The sequence below is a fragment of the Rattus norvegicus genome, chromosome 20, assembly GCF_021556685.1.
Source record: "Rattus norvegicus strain SHRSP/BbbUtx chromosome 20, alternate assembly SHRSP_T2T, whole genome shotgun sequence".
Classification (NCBI taxonomy): domain Eukaryota; kingdom Metazoa; phylum Chordata; class Mammalia; order Rodentia; family Muridae; genus Rattus; species Rattus norvegicus.
Genome location: NC_141553.1, coordinates 6,062,871 through 6,080,133, shown reverse-complemented (window position 1 = coordinate 6,080,133; position 17,263 = coordinate 6,062,871). Strand labels below are relative to the sequence as shown.

General features: G+C 56.5%; 1 protein-coding gene across 1 annotated transcript; it reads left to right on the top strand.

Annotated features, from left to right (window-relative positions):
* Nucleotides 1-2,319: 2,319 nt before the first annotated feature.
* Nucleotides 2,320-16,213, top strand: Lemd2 (LEM domain nuclear envelope protein 2). Its single transcript, NM_001039032.2, has 9 exons — nt 2,320-3,072; nt 5,146-5,186; nt 7,313-7,388; nt 9,586-9,662; nt 10,429-10,508; nt 11,831-11,976; nt 12,655-12,756; nt 12,866-12,968; nt 15,062-16,213. The coding sequence occupies exons 1-9, from the start codon at nt 2,340-2,342 to the stop codon at nt 15,210-15,212; spliced, it is 1,509 nt and encodes a 502-aa protein (NP_001034121.2). The 5' UTR covers nt 2,320-2,339; the 3' UTR covers nt 15,213-16,213.
* The last annotated feature ends 1,050 nt before the right edge of the window (nt 16,214-17,263 follow it).

Genomic DNA, 17,263 nt, shown 5'->3' with positions numbered 1-17,263 from the left:
GAGGCAAAGGGCAAGCCAAGGTGGCTACCACTGAGCTCGAGGCCAGAGGGAGGTCAATTTTTGGTCCTAGGTGTGTGCAAGAGAGGGTACAGCGGAAGCCTTCATGGTGTACTACCCCTGGGGGTGGCCCCGGAACTGTCCATGATTTCCAAACACCCTCAGATCCACTGCAGTGAAACAGACAGGACTGTGAGACGCCACAGCGTTCACTTTGAGCGTCCGTTTCTCACGCTCTTAGAATGACTCGGCCAACACCGATGCCGAAAGGCTTGTGCTTCGGATATTGAGCTGCACAGCTGCAAGGAGTTGCTCAAATGTTACCAACTCATTTGTCATGCAAACAGTGCTTCTGAAAGAAATAAAATACTATTATGTGGTATATGTGTTAGGCAATCACTATATCAAATCTGTGGCACTCCGTGCAAACACAGGCAGAGAAAAGGAAAACAACACTTGGTGAGAGAAATCACACCACATGGGAGCAGCTAAGTCGGGGAAAAGGGGAGGCTAACGACAGAAGGCAACAGAGCTGAGGCTGTAATTTTCCCAGCTGTGTGGCCGGCACTGAATACTCCTGGGGTTTAACAAGCGCAAAACCATGAAACTCTGACAGAGGAGCAAGGCCCAGGTCTAGGGGAAGGCAGGGAGGAAGGTGAGGGAGAGTGCAGGGAGATCTCGAGGAGGTGGCTGGGAAGAGAATGAGGGAGAGCTGGAGCCACTATATTGCTAGGAAAAGGAAGGTGATGAAGGATGTGGAAGGAACAGGAAGGGGAAGAGAGTGAGGGCAAGGCTGTGAACTGTGTTTGTTTCCAGTTGTCACCACTTTCTCTGACCCTTCGTTAACCAAATCACTGCCCCCACCCCCAAAGCTCCCAACACTGCACAGATTTGGCCGAGGGAGGAGGCTGTTCCAGACCCTGTCCTGAAGGTCTCTTCTAATCCTCACAGCAGCCCTCTAAGGGAGATATGGGAAGTCGGCTAGAAATGTTAATTGGAAATTATCACACTGAATGGTTGCAGGTTGGAAATCAAACGGCGAGACTCTGCAGACCATCCTCTAAACCGTTGTACTGACTATAGGTCTTCCCGATCCCATCTCCCATGAGAATTCCACCAGGTACCACAATGCCTCCTTTTACCAGGCTCATCCACCCACAGGAACCTAGGGAACAGTTATCTGCCGCTAGGAGTCCAGAGTATAGGAATCCGCCCACGGGAGTTCTGGGCTTGGGGATATTTGGGTCACCTGTGATCACTGTGGATCAATCTGTCCCAGAGCTGCACTTTAAAACTATATATATTTACTTTTCTTTTATGCATGAGTGTTTTACGCACATGCATGTGCACCAGCCACTTAGGTACTGGTGCCCAAACCTAGTTCCTGTCCAAGTGCTCCTAAGTGCAGCGCCATCTCTCCAGTCCCAAGGGTGCACACTCTTTTTTTTTTTTTTTTTAATTAATTTATTATATATAAGTACACTGTAGTTGTCTTCACACACACCAGAATAGGGTATCGGATCCCATTACAGATGGTTGTGAACCACCATATGGTTGCTGGGATTTGAACTCAGGACCTCTGGAAGAGCAGACAGTGCTCTTAACCACTGAGCCATCTCTCCAGCCCCCATAATAACAACAATAGTGTTTTTTTTTTTTTTTTTTGGTTCTTTTTTTTGTTCGGAGCTGGGGACCGAACCCAGGGCCTTGCGCTTCCTAGGTAAGCGCTCTACCACTGAGCTAAATCCCCAGCCCCAGGGGTGCACACTCTTGATGTTTCATTGTTCACCAACTGCGTGCCTGAGGCTGGTCTGAAGCGGTCAACCTAAGGCCTCCGAGAACATGCCAGATGGACTCTGCACCACCCAAATCTCACACACAGCCCCCCACGCCCATCCGGAGACCCGCAAATGGGCTGGATCTCTACTATTGGCGGAAGTTTTCTTACACCGTCGGGCAGCTCATCCATTAAGTAAATCAACATTTTATTGAATGTCTACCACGTGCTAGCACTGCGTTAGGATAAGCACTGCTAGATCTAACAGACAAAGGTAAACTAGAGGGCGGGGGGGAGAGATGAAAGCACCCGCGAGCGCACAGACACCGGTAAAAAGGTAACCAACCCAACCCTTTGGACCTCACCAACATGGCGGCTCCAGGCCGACACAGACATTTTTCATCATGGCGGACAGACCCTTCAGGCGCCGCCCTTCCCAATATGGCGTCCAGTGTTGACCTTCCCATCATGGCGCGCGGCCCCGCCCGCTCCGCCGCGGCTGCCGGCGGGAGCAGTTCCGGGTGCGGTGCGCGCCGGGGGCGGGCGAGGGGGCGGTGTCCTGGCCATGGCCGGCCTGTCGGACCTGGAGTTGCGGCGGGAGCTGCAGGCCCTGGGCTTCCAGCCAGGCCCCATCACCGACACCACTCGCAACGTCTACCGCAACAAGCTGCGCCGCCTGCGGGGCGAGGCCCGGCTGCGTGACGACGAGCGGCCGCGGGAGGAGGCCCGGCCGCGGGGCCCGGAGCGTCAGCGGGAGGAGGCCCGGCTACGCGAGGAAGCGCCGCTGCGCGCGCGGCCCGCCGCGGCCGTCCCGCGGTCGGAGCCCTGGCTGTCCCCGCCAGCCCCGAGCGCGGCTTCCGACACCCCGGGGCCTTACGGCAACTTCGGGGCCTCCGCCGCTCCCTGGGCCGTGAGCCGGGGCCTCTCCTACCCGACCCACACCGGGCCCGGGCCGCTGCGGCGCCGCGCCTCGGTCCGGGGCAGCTCCGAGGACGACGAGGATGCGCGGACGCCCGACAGGGCCGCCCCGGGCCGGGCCCGCCACTGGTGGGTCGCGTCGTCCGCCTCGGCGCGGCCGCACTCCGCGCTCCTCGGCGCCGACACGCGTCCCGGCCTTAAGGGTCAGCGCACGGGCTCCGCGGGCGTGGTGCGGGCCCGACCCGAGGCGGGCCGGCGGCTGGAGCGCTGCCTGTCTCGGCTCCTGCTCTGGGCCAGCCTGGGGCTGCTGCTCGTCTTCCTGGCCATCCTCTGGGTGAAGATGGGCAAGCCCTCGGCGCCACAGGAGGCGGAGGACAACAGTACGTCCCGGGCCGGCGCAGGGGAGGGCCCCGGGCACGGGTGTTCGCCCCCCGCCCCAGACCACCGAGTCCCCGTCGCGCCTTGTGAGCCACGACCGTCTTCTCACCTCCAGACCCTCACTTTCCGTCTCCACTTTCTGCTCTTTTCTGTTTTCCCCAGTCTTTCTATAGAGTCTCCCTTTCAGCCACTGCAGGGAGCAGGTTCTTCATGGCCTCTGGGGAGGAAGCTCCACGCCCACTCAGACAGCCCACCCCTCTTGTCTTCCTCCCTTTTGACTTCTTGCTCATTCACACTTGAGAGACCCTCTGAAGGCTCCAGATTACCCCCCCCCCCCCCCCAGATTCTGGGAATGCCTGCTCTTGTGGTCCCAGCTTTGTAGCACCAACACTGGCTCATTTGTCAAAAGGAGTATGGGCCTGCCTGTGGCACAGGCGTGGGAGAATTCCTTTAAGCTTAAACTGGTACCACTGGGGTGCTTATGGGGCTGACAGCACCCTCGGGCTGTTCTGGGAGAGGACCTCAGGCAACTTACTAGACATCTCTGCCCACACTCAGATGACTCTGCATCCCTTGAGTGCCTCCTGAACAGCTGAGGACTGGTGTCTCCCAAGAAGGATTTTTGCCTCTTACTCTTGGTTCTAACAAAAGAAGAAAAACACTTCATTTTTATGAAAGTCCATCCCCCTGGCATAAGAGATTATAGTTAGGGTCCGTCTCCCATACGTCAGGCAAGCATGTTGCCACCAAGCTACACTCGCTCGCTAGCTGACTTTTGAAAACTACTTTGAAGCAGGGGCTCCCTAAATTACCTAGGCTAACCTCAAACTCACTCTAGTTCAGGATGACTCCAAACTATGATCTTGCCCTACCTTCCCCCAAGCCGGAATTATAGACCAGAATCGTCAGACCCCGATCGATCGTTTTGATACAAATATAGGTATAAAATGACAGCTCGTTTTATTTTTGAAGCGTGCCCGTGGTTAACACTGTTGCTAGCCTCGAGTCAGGGTCATATCTTCCCCCACTGAGGAGTAGCTGAAATACCGGGCCAAGCTCAGCCGTTGTCTTAGGTGTTGTGAGGAATGGAGGTCTGGGCGTGTGCGAGTCTGTTCTGCTCCATGGCTGGAGCTGTTAGCCACCCTGGGAATAGTTTCCGGGTCTGCTAGAGGCTAACAGAGGTGAGTGCTGGCAGTGCTCAGGGGATGTCGTATAGCGTTGGGTGCTGCTGTCTGCTTACGATGTAAGACCATCTAGAGTTCCCTCCTGTGATAGCATTCATTCTTACTTGACATACCGTCGTTCACAGCTCGTAAAATTTTTCTGTATCTTGTCTTGTTTGAACCTAACTCCCCAGTTAAGCAACAAAAGCCGCTGGCTGGCTGGCTGGCTGGCTGGCTTCCTTCCTTCCTTCCTTCCTTCCTTCCTTCCTTCCTTCCTTCCTTCCTTCCTTCCTTCCATCCATCCATCCATCCATCCATCCATCCATCCATCCTTCCTTTGTTTTTGTACTTGTTTTATGTGTATGGGTGTCTTGCCTAATGTGCATCTGCACCACCTGCATGCAGTACCCATGGAGACCAGGAGAGGGCGATGGTGACTCCAGAAATGGAGTTTCTGGCGGTTGTAAGCAGCCGTGTAGATGCTGGGATTCAAACTCAGGCCTCCTGCAAGAACAGCTGAGCCACCTTCAGCCCTTGTTTTGTTTCTTGAGACAGCATCCTCTCTGTACCTCAGGCCAGCCTCAGACTCGTGGCAGTCCTCCTGTGTTAACCTCCTGAGTGCTGGCCTTACAGCTGTACATAGGAAGACCCATGCAATTCCATTTTCAGGACCAGAAACAGAGGTTAAGTTACCCAGGAATCGGTGGCTGCTGGAAAGGCCCTAATTACCAGTGTCCTGACCCAGCATGAGGAACCCTTGGGTCTTGGAGCCTGCACTGTACTGGCCACTGACAGATGGATCTTCCGGTCTCTACCTTTGTGCCAGCCAAGTTTTGCTTCCCCTGGGTCTTGAGAGGTCTCTCTGTTACCCAGTCCCACTTTTAACCTTTCTCTTTCTTTTCTTGGTCTCAGTGAAATTGTTGCCGGTGGACTGTGAGAGAAAAACAGATGAGGTAAGCTTGATCTGCCTTCTATTAGTCTTCCTGAGGACTCTGAGCTCTGCCAAGAGATAAATTGGCCCAGATCATGAGAGGATCATTTTCAGGGAGAGCTTCCCAGAATGCACTAGAATCACATCATGTTCTGTGATGTTTGTGTCAGATTCAATTCTGGGAGCACAGCGGTACTTGTAATTTGGAAGGGCGAGCTCTTTGGGTCCAGCCCTGGGCTTGTTACAGAAGCACCCCTATCAGGGGGAGCATCCAAAGCCTTCGATCTGCCGCAGTCAGTCCAGGGAGATGGGGGCGGGTGTGCACTGTCCTCCAGCCTGCAGTGTGGGAATGAGGCTGTCAGCGTCTAACCCTGAGAGACCACAGCGTGTGCCTTGCCTTTTCTCTGGCGTGCTTCCATCTCTGACCATGTTCAGATTCCTGACCCAACACATCAGGGGCCGGGTTGAAGGCACGTGGCAAGGGGAAATTAGCCCTCTTACCCAGTGTGTTCCGTTTGTTTTATGAAGCCCTCGCATCCCCCACAGATAATGTTGGGAGAAGGTGAGTGGTCCTCGGCCCGCGAACCATGTGAGCAGCGTTAACGGTTCTGAGGACGATGAGGCAGTAAATTTCAGGTCATAAATCCTACCAGGAGGAGCTGTGCGCTACCAGAGGGCATGACTTACTACTCTAATTATTAAGTGTGGGTGCCAGGACTCTGCAGCCCAGGGGCTAGCCAAGAAATGACACCCCTGCACTGACTGTTCCCCATTAAGGAAGGGCAGCCTGCTGCAGACACGGTTTCATTTTCCAGGCTGCTGATGTATCCTGTTTGTGGGTGTTTTACGACATCCCTTATTGCTCTCATCCACGAAACATCTTTGATTCCCAGTTGTTCTGCAAAACCAGGCTCATAATAAGTTTAATCTGCTTTCTGTCATAAAACTGGGCCGATGGTTAGACAGTATGTTCCAGAAACAGGCAGCCAAAGAGAGGAGCAAACGCAGGAACTAGAAAAATAGAACTTTCCACGCAACCCTCTGATGTTCTTCTCTCATTTAGTTAGACAAGGTTCCTAGTTCTAGTCCCGGTCCGGCAGTCTATAGAGCAGGTAGACCCCATTGAGGGAAGAATATGATTGCCCCTGGCCTTCCCGTGAAGCACTCAGACAGATGCCCTGCAGGACCGTGCTAGACCACAGAGCTAGCAAGCTGTACCCGTCAGCTGGCCGGGGCTCTGGGCTCCAGACACGCCAGATCTGTAACCAATCCTGCCTCTGCGATACAAAAGCAGAGTCTGGGCCATATCCAGGCAAGACTCATTTTCTGGCTACTTTGGACACCCTTGGCCTTTGTGACAGACGGGTCCAGGAGCCCACAGCCAGGGACCTGCTTTCAGGTCCCAGTGAGGTTCTTGCTGAGTTTCCTTTGGGTGGCCTTAGTTCACCCAAAATCCAGATAAGCATTTAAGTATCAGGTAAGTGTTCTTAGTCTTCTCGGCCGCAAAGGAGTCTGACGCTGTTTTTCTTTCTCCCTCAGCTGCGGAGAATACAGGGACAGGCTGGGAAGGGTGTGTTGTCTTAGGCCATCTTCCCGTCTCGCACCGTCTGTCCATCCAGTGCAAGTGGCTGATGTGTGGGCTCCATTGAGTCCCCCTGCAGCCCTTCCTCAGGCAGGCCTCAGACCTGCAGTCACTGACACTGAGGCAAGCCCTGGTGCCATTCCTTGCCTGAGCCGTGGGTGGCCATCCCTTTGTTACTGTGCTGTCTCTGCTCCACAGAGCCAGTCACTCAGCACCTCTCTCCCTGCCAGCTGCCTGCAGATGCATTACTGTCATAGAGACTAGGAGCTGGGGCTGAGCACGGGGCTCTGTTGGTAGAGCGATTGCCTGGCGTGCATGAGGCCCTGGGCTCTGTTTCCAGCACTGCATAAAACGTCACAGTGCCTGTAATCCTGGTACTCAGCGGGTGGAGATGGGAGGATTAGAATTCAAGATCATCCTTCACTGTTTCTTGGCCAGCCTAGTCTAAATAAGACTGCCTCAAAAAGCAAAAAGGTCCCTAGATTAGAGGAGCTCCTTGCTGTCCAGTGGATGTGGTGGTCTGGCTGCAGACACCGGCTTCACCGGTTTCTCCCCCTGCCTTTCAGTTCTGCCAGGCCAGGCAGAAGGCGGCCCTGCTGGAGCTGTTGCATGAGCTGTACAACTTCCTGGCCATCCAAGCAGGTGAGTAGCCACCATGACCCCGCGTAGTCAGGCCAAGCCAGCCCAGCACTGTCCTGCCTCAGCTGCACACCCCCCACCCGGGCACATCCTTTCAAGCCCTGTGGGGCTCAGTACAGGCCTGGATCTTGCTTCTCAAACTCTTCTTTGGGTCCACACAAACATGGGCCTCTTGGCAGGTGTGGGGTTCTGTCCCATCGTGCTTTGGGGCCTTGTGTTGGTTGGAAGGGAACCAGACCTTGGGAATCCCCTGGACCTGAGTCTCGCCCTTGTTGATAGGAAAGCCCCGGTGGTTTGGTGGCAGCCGGAGGCAGAGGTGCTCTGTCCCACCCTAGGTCTGAGTAGCTCTTCTCTGTCCACCTTCCAGAGCTGGTCTTGGCTTATGCCATCAAGGGCCCAGGTACCTGCTGCCTTTAGGGCGAGAGCTGACTTCTCAGTGCAGCCCAGGGAATGTGAAGCACGCCTCCTTCACCCTGTTAGAGGTGTCCTGGCCCTGGGAGAGGGTGTGAGGTACCTGCCAGAGTCCTGCCCTCAGACTACTTTATAGGCTCCTAGGACTCTGGTGAGAATTTTGGTTTCTTTGAAACACACAAATATTATGGGAATGGATGTTTTCATTTTGGTCCCAGGCGTGGGGTATGAGGCTGCTTCGCTGTCCACCGCAGGTGACTGTGATTTGCCTCGTGCTCTGGCAGGGGAGTGGTTTTGCCTTCTGCAGACAGTTTCTGCGATTGTGTGACATTTGGAATTCTGGGTCCTTTTCAGAGGGCAGATAAATGCTAGGGCCCAGAGCGGGGTGGATTGCTGTTGGCTGTGGTTTAAGTAGTCGTCTGCAAAGAAAAGGAAATTAGCTGTTCTGAGGGCAAAGTTCAAGCTCTACTCAGCAGCACTTCCCTGTGTCCTTCTCTCTGCTGTCTAAGCGTTCGGGGACTCAGGGTGGGAGGAAAGGCCTGAGAGGGTGGGAGAGAGGAGAACCCACAAAGGGACACGGAGCAGCCAGAGGACAGTGGGTCACACACTGCAGGGGGCACAGTGGCATAGCTGGACCAGTCAAGAACGAGCTGTGCTAGGACAGGCTGGCCTGGGTGTGTGCACACAGGGAGGGGTAGGCAGGGAGGGAGCCATGTTAGGAGGTGTGGGTGCCATGTCCCAGGAGCCTGCCCTAGCAGCAGGCACAGAGCTAGGAAGTGACACACTGAGGGAGAGCCAGAGGCAGACAGACGCCCAGCAGCCAAGCGATGCTGCTACTGCTGTGTCACTGAAGCAGAGTCATCGTTAAGCCTCATTGACAAAGCTCTGGGGTGGAAAGGGGACAGAAGAAACCAATCAGGAGGCCATCAAGGTGCCGTGCCAGGACAAGACTAGCCCAGCTATGGCAGGCGTGCAGAGAAGCTGCCCTGACCTCAGAGGACACTGAGCCAAGAGCAGTGTTGAGGTAGGAGGGGCTGTGTTGGAATACAAGCCAAAAGCAGCCCCTCTTTGCCCAGTGCACACATAGACCCATACAAGGCAGTGCCAGGCCTGAGTATCAGATCCCTCGTGTGTGCCTCATCGTATGCTGTCCCTCCGGGGCCTAGCAGGAAGCCCTGTGAAGGAGGGCTGGCTGCTGTGGTAGGCCGCGGGTCTGCTGTGAGCTTCTCAAGAGGTGGTCCTTAGCCCAGGCCCCGAAGGCTGGCAGGACAAGCCTCCCAGGGTGCTTAGGGGAGCTGCCTGGCTGTCAGCTCACCCCATAGATGGATTCTTCCCTGAGTTCCTTCTGGACACCCCTCCCCAGGATCCTCTAACAATGGGCTTGGCTTCCAGGTTCCAGCATGTGTCCAGATCAGAGTGTCTGTGGTAGCCGGCCTCCTGCCTTTCTTTCCCAGGCTGTGTATATTTATAGTGCCATTCTGGTACCTTCTGCAGCTCTGTCTGATCCTTCCAGGGATCAGCCACAGACAGAGTTTGGCATTGGGCGGCTTTTCCGTCATTTAATGCAAATCGCTGACCTGCTTTGCGGGTCAGGTTTAATGATCTGGAATCGATCCAAGCTAAGTGGCTTTTGATCTCGCTGCAGAGTGAAGATGCCCCCAGAAGCCGGCTGCCGCTGGGCCACATGCTCCTGATTGGAGCTGATGACTTGATTCTCACTGTATTTTTAGGTCATTTCTGGGTAATTTGCCCACCTCGTCTCTGTGTTTGAGTGTGTCTTCCCTCCTAGGTAATTTTGAGTGTGGCAATCCGGAGAAGCTAAAGAGCAAATGCATCCCTGTCCTGGAGGCCCAGGAGTACATAGCTGTGAGTAGGCTGCAGCGACCATGGCGGCTCCCCATCCCGGGCACACTGCAGCTTCCTATTGATTTCCCCAGCCCTGCAGGCCTTTTCTCCCCTCCCTTTTCTTTATCCTGTTTGCTTTCTGCCTTTTGGTTTTCTTTCTTTTAAATTTAGTGAGGCGTTGGGCTCCTGTAGAGGGGACGCGGCAGAGCTGGCCCTGCTGAGTGTGTGCAGGCTTCCGGTTGCACCTCAGGCCCCTCACCAGCTGAAGGGCCACAGCGGGCAGCCCCTTCTTCAGAGACCCTCAAGGGTCGTCAGGGCTGCCCCTCTCTGTCCACATCCCCGCTTCCCCAGGCAGTGGGAGGCACATCCGCCCTGCCCTCTGTCTCCTTTTGGTCTGCAGCTTCCTTTGCCTTCCTTGTGCCTCTCCATGGTAGAATCCTGTAGCTTCAGGACTGGCAGGGGTCTGAAGGAATATGGAGTTCAGTTTCATTTCATAGATGAGGAAACCAAGGTCTGGAGGGAGTTTCTGAGGCCACACAGCCATGGCTGGTTGCGCCAGCTGTGCCTGTGGCCGGCCGCTTCCCAGCCTCTGTGTAGAGCCCTTCTCACTGCCTCAGCCCCGCATTGCTTCCCTGCTGTGCCTCACCCCGGCTTCCAGCTCTCCTCACCCCATTGCCCTCCCTGCCTGTTTGCTGTGCGTGGGGTGTGGGAGACACAGGAGAAGCTTTCAAGAGTCACGGTGATGTTCCAGCCCCGGGCAGAGCTCACCCCATCTTCCACCCTGCAGAACGTGACCAGCAGTTCCTCTTCGAGGTTTAAGGCTGCACTGACCTGGATACTGAGCAGCAACAAGGATGTGGGCATCTGGTGAGTGTGGCATTGTCACGGGAGGCTGGGCTGCCACCGTCCTCACTTACCAACAGCAAGGGGCAGGCACGTGCTGCTGCAGACTGGAGAGCAGCACTGTCCAGTCCAGGTGATGGGATCCGAGCCCGCTGGCCAAGGCGTCCTGCTGGGGACAGGGATGGCCTGTGCCTTCCTGGGCTGCAGCTTGACCTGTGTAGTGAGGCCTCAGCTTTATTCAGTCTGGAAAGGACGTGGGAACTGCTGGGCTCTGTTCTGACCTGGTGTCCCCTGAGGTTCCTGCCCTGTTAGCACTGAGAGCAACCCTCTTGGGGGCAGGGTGTGCCAGCCAGCCTTGCAGAAGGGGCGGAGCCACACAGCCCCTTCCCCTGCTTCCCATCAGAGTCTGTGTTCCGGTTCCAGCTTCTGATATTAACACACACTCTGGGGTTTTGTTCTCCTCTCCTCTAATCCACCACATTACTAATTCCATCACAGCGCATCCAGCACGGCCCCTTGGGCATCTTGGCCTAAAGCTCAGTAACTGGATGCATGGCACGATTAAGATCCAATGGCTTAAACAGCTGCCCGGAGCGGCTCGGCCATCTTCCTGCGCTGGGGAAGGCGGAGGAGAGTAGGATTTTCTCCTCCACAGCACTCACTGGAGCTGCCAGCCTGGGAGGACGATGGCACTTGCCTTTTCCTGCTGGAGGCAGCTGGGAGGGTAGTGAACAAGCTCACACAGCCGGGGTTGAAACCGGGGAGCAAGGAACGGGGTGCCACACAAGTAGTGATTCCAGAGACACCAGTGTGGGCATGGCGTGCCTGCAGATCCCCACATTGTCTCACCAGCCACTCAGTTGGGGACACGAGGGCAGGGGTCTGGCCCTGGTGTTTCCTTGTTGCCATGGGCCTCATAGGTGCTACCTGCTCTTTACATGCTTAAACAGCTTTTGTGTCTGCTTTTCTGAGGAAGAGAGGCACAGCCTCCCGGGTTCTGTCTTTCAGTTCTTGCCACATGCTTGCAAAACCAAGGAATCAGTAAACATTTCCATTTCTCTGTGCTGGGAGGTGGGAATCCAATTTACAGCTTAATCTTCTGCATGCTGAGAGAGGCTGTCAACGACCCGGCAGAGGGGGAGGCCACTTCAGCGGCAGGGGTTCGAGCTGGCTGCCATCTTTAAAGCTTCCGTCTTTCTAAGTAGCCAGCGTGGGGAATTGCAGGCCAGAGTACGCCAGGACCGCGGCTGTTCTGTGTGAGCAGAGAAACCGTCCCTCCTGTGCCCTCCCCTGCTGCTGTGAGTGGGGCTTACACTGCAGTGTTTACAGCCCATGTCCTGTTTCAGGCTGAAAGGGGAAGACCCATCTGAGCTAGTGACCACCGTGGACAAAGTGGTCTGCCTGGAGTCCGCCCGGCCCCGGATGGGCATGGGCTGCCGCCTCAGCCGCGCCCTGCTCACCGCGGTTACCCATGTGCTCATCTTTTTCTGGTGTAAGTCCCCATGCTCAGTCAGGGACACTGAAGGGGCCTCCTCACCCGGCACACCTGAGACTGGCTTGTAAAACCAGAGATAATTGGCTGGCCTCTGCCCTGGGCCCCTTTACCCTTGGGGCGTGGCGGCTGGGTCTGTATTATAAGTAGGTATGTCCTCGGGTGGGGCAGGAGCCCGTCGGCCTTCCTGAGGTGCATGGGTCCTGTGGAAGTCTGCGACTTCCGGTGGCCCAGTCAGGGTTCTGGTGCACAGGCCAGCCCCACTCCTGAGGTGCTGTGGGACCTTGGCCTAATTTTACTTCAGAAAGCTGCAAACCTCCGCAGAGATGGGTTAAGGCAGGGAGGATGCAGAGTAGGAGGGGGGAGAGCCTGGCTTGCCTCCCTCCAGCAGCAGTATCCTGAGGCGTCTCTTAAAAGGAAAAGGCTGTGGCGTGGAGATGGTAACCTTCCAGGTGGGGTGGGACAGACATGGCTGCCCTGTGCAGTGCATCCCCATACGGAGCTGTCAGGGTCTTGGCGTGCAAACACCTGCATGTCTGAGGCTGTGCAGCACAGCCCATGAGGGAGAAAGTGAGGTGAGGCTGAGATGGCTTGGGGTACCTGGGACAGCGACACCTCGGGTGACGGCAGCCTGTCCTGTCCGGGCTCAGTTAGGGGATGGTGTTCCTTCTGTCCCAGGCCTGGCCTTCCTGTGGGGGCTGCTGATCCTCCTGAAGTACCGATGGCGGAAGCTTGAAGAGGAAGAGCAGGCCATGTATGAGATGGTGAAGAAGATCATAGGTGTGTGTCCCCCAGCCTGCGGGGGGAGCCCAGGCCCACCAGCCCCACCGGCCCCGCGGGGGGAGCCCAGGTCCACCGGGCGATACTAACTGCTCCTCCCTCTCTCCAGATGTGGTTCAGGACCACTATGTGGACTGGGAACAGGACATGGAGCGCTACCCCTACGTGGGCATCCTTCACGTGCGCGACAGTCTAATCCCCCCACAGAGCAGGTGAGTCCTGAGGCTGGGGTGACCTCTGAGACCCGTGGGAGGGAGCCAGCCGCCAGGATCACTTTGCTTAGCCTCCCGTGAATGGCTGCCTGTCCCCTGCTGCTGGCCAAGCAGGAGGACCAAGCTGTCAGCAGTCCTCTGCAGACCGAGTCCCCTCAGTGGTTCCAGCTGTAGATGGTCTCATCCATGAGTGAAGTCCTGCTCTCTGTGCCTGGAGCAGCCCCCTCCCTCCTCGTGGATGCTATCAGCCTGCTGGTGTCTGTCACTGCTGACAGAGAAGAGGTGGACTTCAGGCACTGTCTCCCAAGCCAGAGAAAGCCTCCCCGCAGTCTTTGGGAGCACTTTTGGGTCCCATGGACCAGCATCAGAGTCTCTGAGTCAGTCACTGGCAAGGAGAGGGAGGGAGCTTTTCAGACTTCGTGACCACGACCCTGAAGTCATACACTGGGCAGTGGGGACGGGGCGTCTGGCAGGGTCCTCCCTGGTGTCAGTACAGACTGGGCTGTTCACTGGCTGAGTGTCACCTGCCACACATGTGCCACCTGATGCTCAGAGCTTACGCATTCTCCCGGTCCTCATGTGACCCACAGACTTGAGAACAGTGGAGGGCCTAGGTATGTTGAGGAAGGCCGGGGTTTGGGAAGGAAAGGGACTTGCTCAGACTGCTGTGGTAGCCTCCTGTGCAGCCAGGGAATCGGAGGAGGACAGCCTTTGCAGGTCTGGGCGTTTGTTTGTTTTGTTCATTGAAACAGAATCTTATTTTGTAGCCCAGGCAGGCCTTGAACTGATAACCCCTGTGGAGTAGCTTCCTGAGTGCTGGGGTCTCTGTGCCCTGCTCCTGGGTCATTCTCAGCCTACTCGGAGGCGTCAGGGCGGAGGACCACTACCAGCAGTTTTCTTGTGAAGAGTCCTGGCTGCTCTCCAGCAACTGCATGCATTTGGCAGTTGCTGGGTCCCACCTCCCCGCAGGCTGCAGGCAGGGAGTCCCTGCCCACGGGCGGCCACTGCTTCTCTGCAAGGTCAGCCCTGTGGGTCCACAGCTCTCCGTCTCCGAGGGGAAGCCATTTGCTGCACCCAGACTCCTGCCCAGCTCCTGGCCCTGCTGCGAGCTGTGTAGCCAGCCTGTGTGAGCCTCGTTCTCATACGGTGGGACTGCACTGCCTTGCAGAGGGCTGCGCTGTACGGCCCTACTCACACCACAGGGCCCCGCAGCTTCTCCCGTGTTTGCTGATCACTTACCGTGCACAGGTGGAGAGCCAGAGTCTACACCGCAGTGGAACGTTAGAGCAGGAGAAGGAAGCATAGGAGGCCATGTGACAGGGACAGGGGACAGGTGCTGAGGCGGTAGGCTTGAAGTTGGGCACGGCAGTTCCAGGCACACGACCACTGGACAGTGCTGCTGGCCATGTGACTTACCTAATCCCGACACAGGCCAGAGCTGGCCTGGCACCCTGACTGCATCATGTCGCCTAGAGCTCAGGCTGGGTGCGGCTGTACAGAGCTGAACCCCTACCTGCCAGGTAAGGGCTCACTCGGGAGCCTCAGGGGAGACATGAAGACCCGGCAGGGAGCTGATGGAAGCCGCAGGCAGGTCAGGCCCTCGGGGACCTGGCCTGAGGTTGGCATCTCCTCCAAGCTCTGAGTCTGTAGCACTCTGGGTAATCAGTGTCCAGATACGCAGTAGTGCAGGGACAGGGACATGTGCCTGTGAGCAGGGAGTCACATCTGTAGAAGTCAGCCGGGGCCAGTCTGTTCTGTGGACCCCCTTCCCAACAACAAAGACTTGAGGACCATGTGGGGATGGCTTTCCCATCTTCCTCAGTCCATCTTCACACATGCATGTCCTCCTGCGCTATGGGGCTGCATCTGAGCTAAGCACAGCCCCCACGTGGTCCTGGGTACCCACCGCTGCCAGCCCCTTAGTACTGTGGCCTGTGGAATGTGGGAGGTGACGTCCCCAGTGCTCTCTGCAGCCATGTTGGTGCCTAACAACATGTCCACTCTGGAGTAGTGCAGTAGAGCTGACTCACCCCTGTGGGAAGGGCAGCCGAGGTACCATCTGCCTCCTGCTGAGCTCTACCTTCCCCGTGCAGGCGGCGCATGAAGCGAGTATGGGACCGCGCCGTGGAATTCCTGGCTTCCAATGAATCTCGGATCCAGACCGAGTCCCACCGAGTGGCCGGGGAGGACATGCTGGTGTGGAGATGGACTAAGCCTTCCTCCTTCTCTGACTCGGAGCGATAGGACAGGGCCTAATCAGCCAGCCTGGCTTGGCTGTGCCACCCAGCTGGGGCAAGGACACAGACCCTCGGTGCTCATTCACACCTGCCTTGATTGCCCTCCTGGTCTCCATTCTGGGACACATGGGCTTACTTAGGGGAGCCAGGAGAACGGGGAAGCCCCTCCTCTATGCCAGTATTACTGACAGAAGGGAGAATGGCTTGTTCTCCCTGGATAAATCCTGGAGGTTCTGCACTCAGCTAGACAGCAGACAGTGATCCTGAAGTCCCTCGCTTGGGAGGTGGGTCGGGTGGTGGGCTGGGGTAGCAGGGGCCTGGGGAAAGCTTGGCCCATGTGCCTTTGTGCTGTTCCCAGCGAGCTTAAGGGTGAGGGGAGGAATCCCGCCCCACTCCTGCATGGGCCTCTTTGTCCAGAGGAGGAGATGTTAGAACTTACAGAACAGAGGCGGCTGGGATCCGGAAGGGGCGGAAGCTCCAGCCACAGCTGCCTGTGCCTCAGTGCATCTCACAGGTCAGCAGTGCAGCCTGAGCCGGGGTGGAGCACAGCCTCATCACGACTGTGACCGGGCCTCTCCTGACCGGCTGGCCAGAACAGATAGGGTGCAGCATCATGGCTGCACACTGCCCTCTGCAGGCCTCATGGAGCAACGTGGGCCATTAGCACTCTGCTAGGGAAGACCTGCTCCAAAAACACCCAGTGGGAGGCCTCATTGGCTGAGGGAGGCTTTCCAGCAACTGGTCCAGCGGGCCTCACCCACAGCAGCTGGAGTAGCCCCTGGAGGTGACGCAGCTGCCCCTTTTGGACCTATTGCTGTTCTGTTTCTTAATAAAGTACCATCTCCGTCTAGCCATACGTTCACTGCCTTGTGTCTGGGTGGCCGCAGGCCTAGGGACTAAGCAAGCAGGTGCCCGCGGCAAGGCCTGTTCGCACAATCCGGCTCCAGCCAGAAGGCTTTTGTATTGAGGGTGGAGTGTCAGAAAAATAAAATATTTATTGAGAACGGATGTGGTTTTGTTTGTGGTGCTTCCTCTGTCCCCCAAAGTAATGGTGAGCGATGAGGCTGGGCAGGAGCAGGCAGCCCTGGCCCTGGGCCTCAGGTAAGCTGCTGAAAGCCACGTGAGCTGGGACTCAACACTAGGCTGACAGCTCCAGTCCCATGTTGACCTGCCTGCAGCCCCAAAGCTTCCAGGGCTTCTGAGTAGAAGAGCTGAGGGAAGCAGCATGGAGCTGGTGAAGCCCTTGAAGGAGTCATGCTGGCCATCTCTGGGCCCAGCCATTGGTGATGGCTTCCAGAAAACCATGGAAAAAGCAAGCTATTGGCACCTTCTCTTCACAGGGTCCCGAAGGCTAGTGGCCCAGAATCATCAAGGTAACCTAGCTGTGTGCTGTGGTCACAGCCAGTCTTGGTCTCCTTCCTGTCTGCCCCTGGCCCCATCCGACTGACCATGTGAGCCTTTGGGCTCCTGCTACACACCTGCTGGCTGAGCTGTAGCAGGCCCAGTGCACAACTTGGGAAGAAGCCACCTCCTCTGCCTCTGTGGAAGGTGAAAACACTTCCCTTGGCATGTTTTGTCTGAAGTGGTGGAAAGAGTAACCCATGGCTCTGTGCCCAGGAAGGAGGGCAGAAGCCGGGGTAACAGGAAGCAACAAAAGGCCCCAGAGCCAGGCAAGCATAGAAGCCTGCGTCTCATCAGCTCTGCTCAGCCTCGCCTTGCTTTTAAACAGCTCTCCGAGGACAGCAAAGGGCCATGGCATTTGTTAGAGGAGGGGCTAGGGTCATCCCAGCCACAAGGCTGTGACCTGGAAGGACTTTGAGTTGTTTGTTTGTTTTTTCCTTTGTCTTTTCATGATCAGTGTGTGGCACTGAAGAAGTATCAGGAAGGTAAGGGGAACTGTACCCCACAAATCTCAGCATGAACATGCACCCAGGAGCTCTGAGCTACCTTCCAGAGCCTCTCAACTCAGGACGAAGGTAAACACAGCCATCCGTCACTGGTTTGTCATACGACGCGGGTAGCAGCTGTTCCCCTTAATTAATGCACCATTGACTTTGA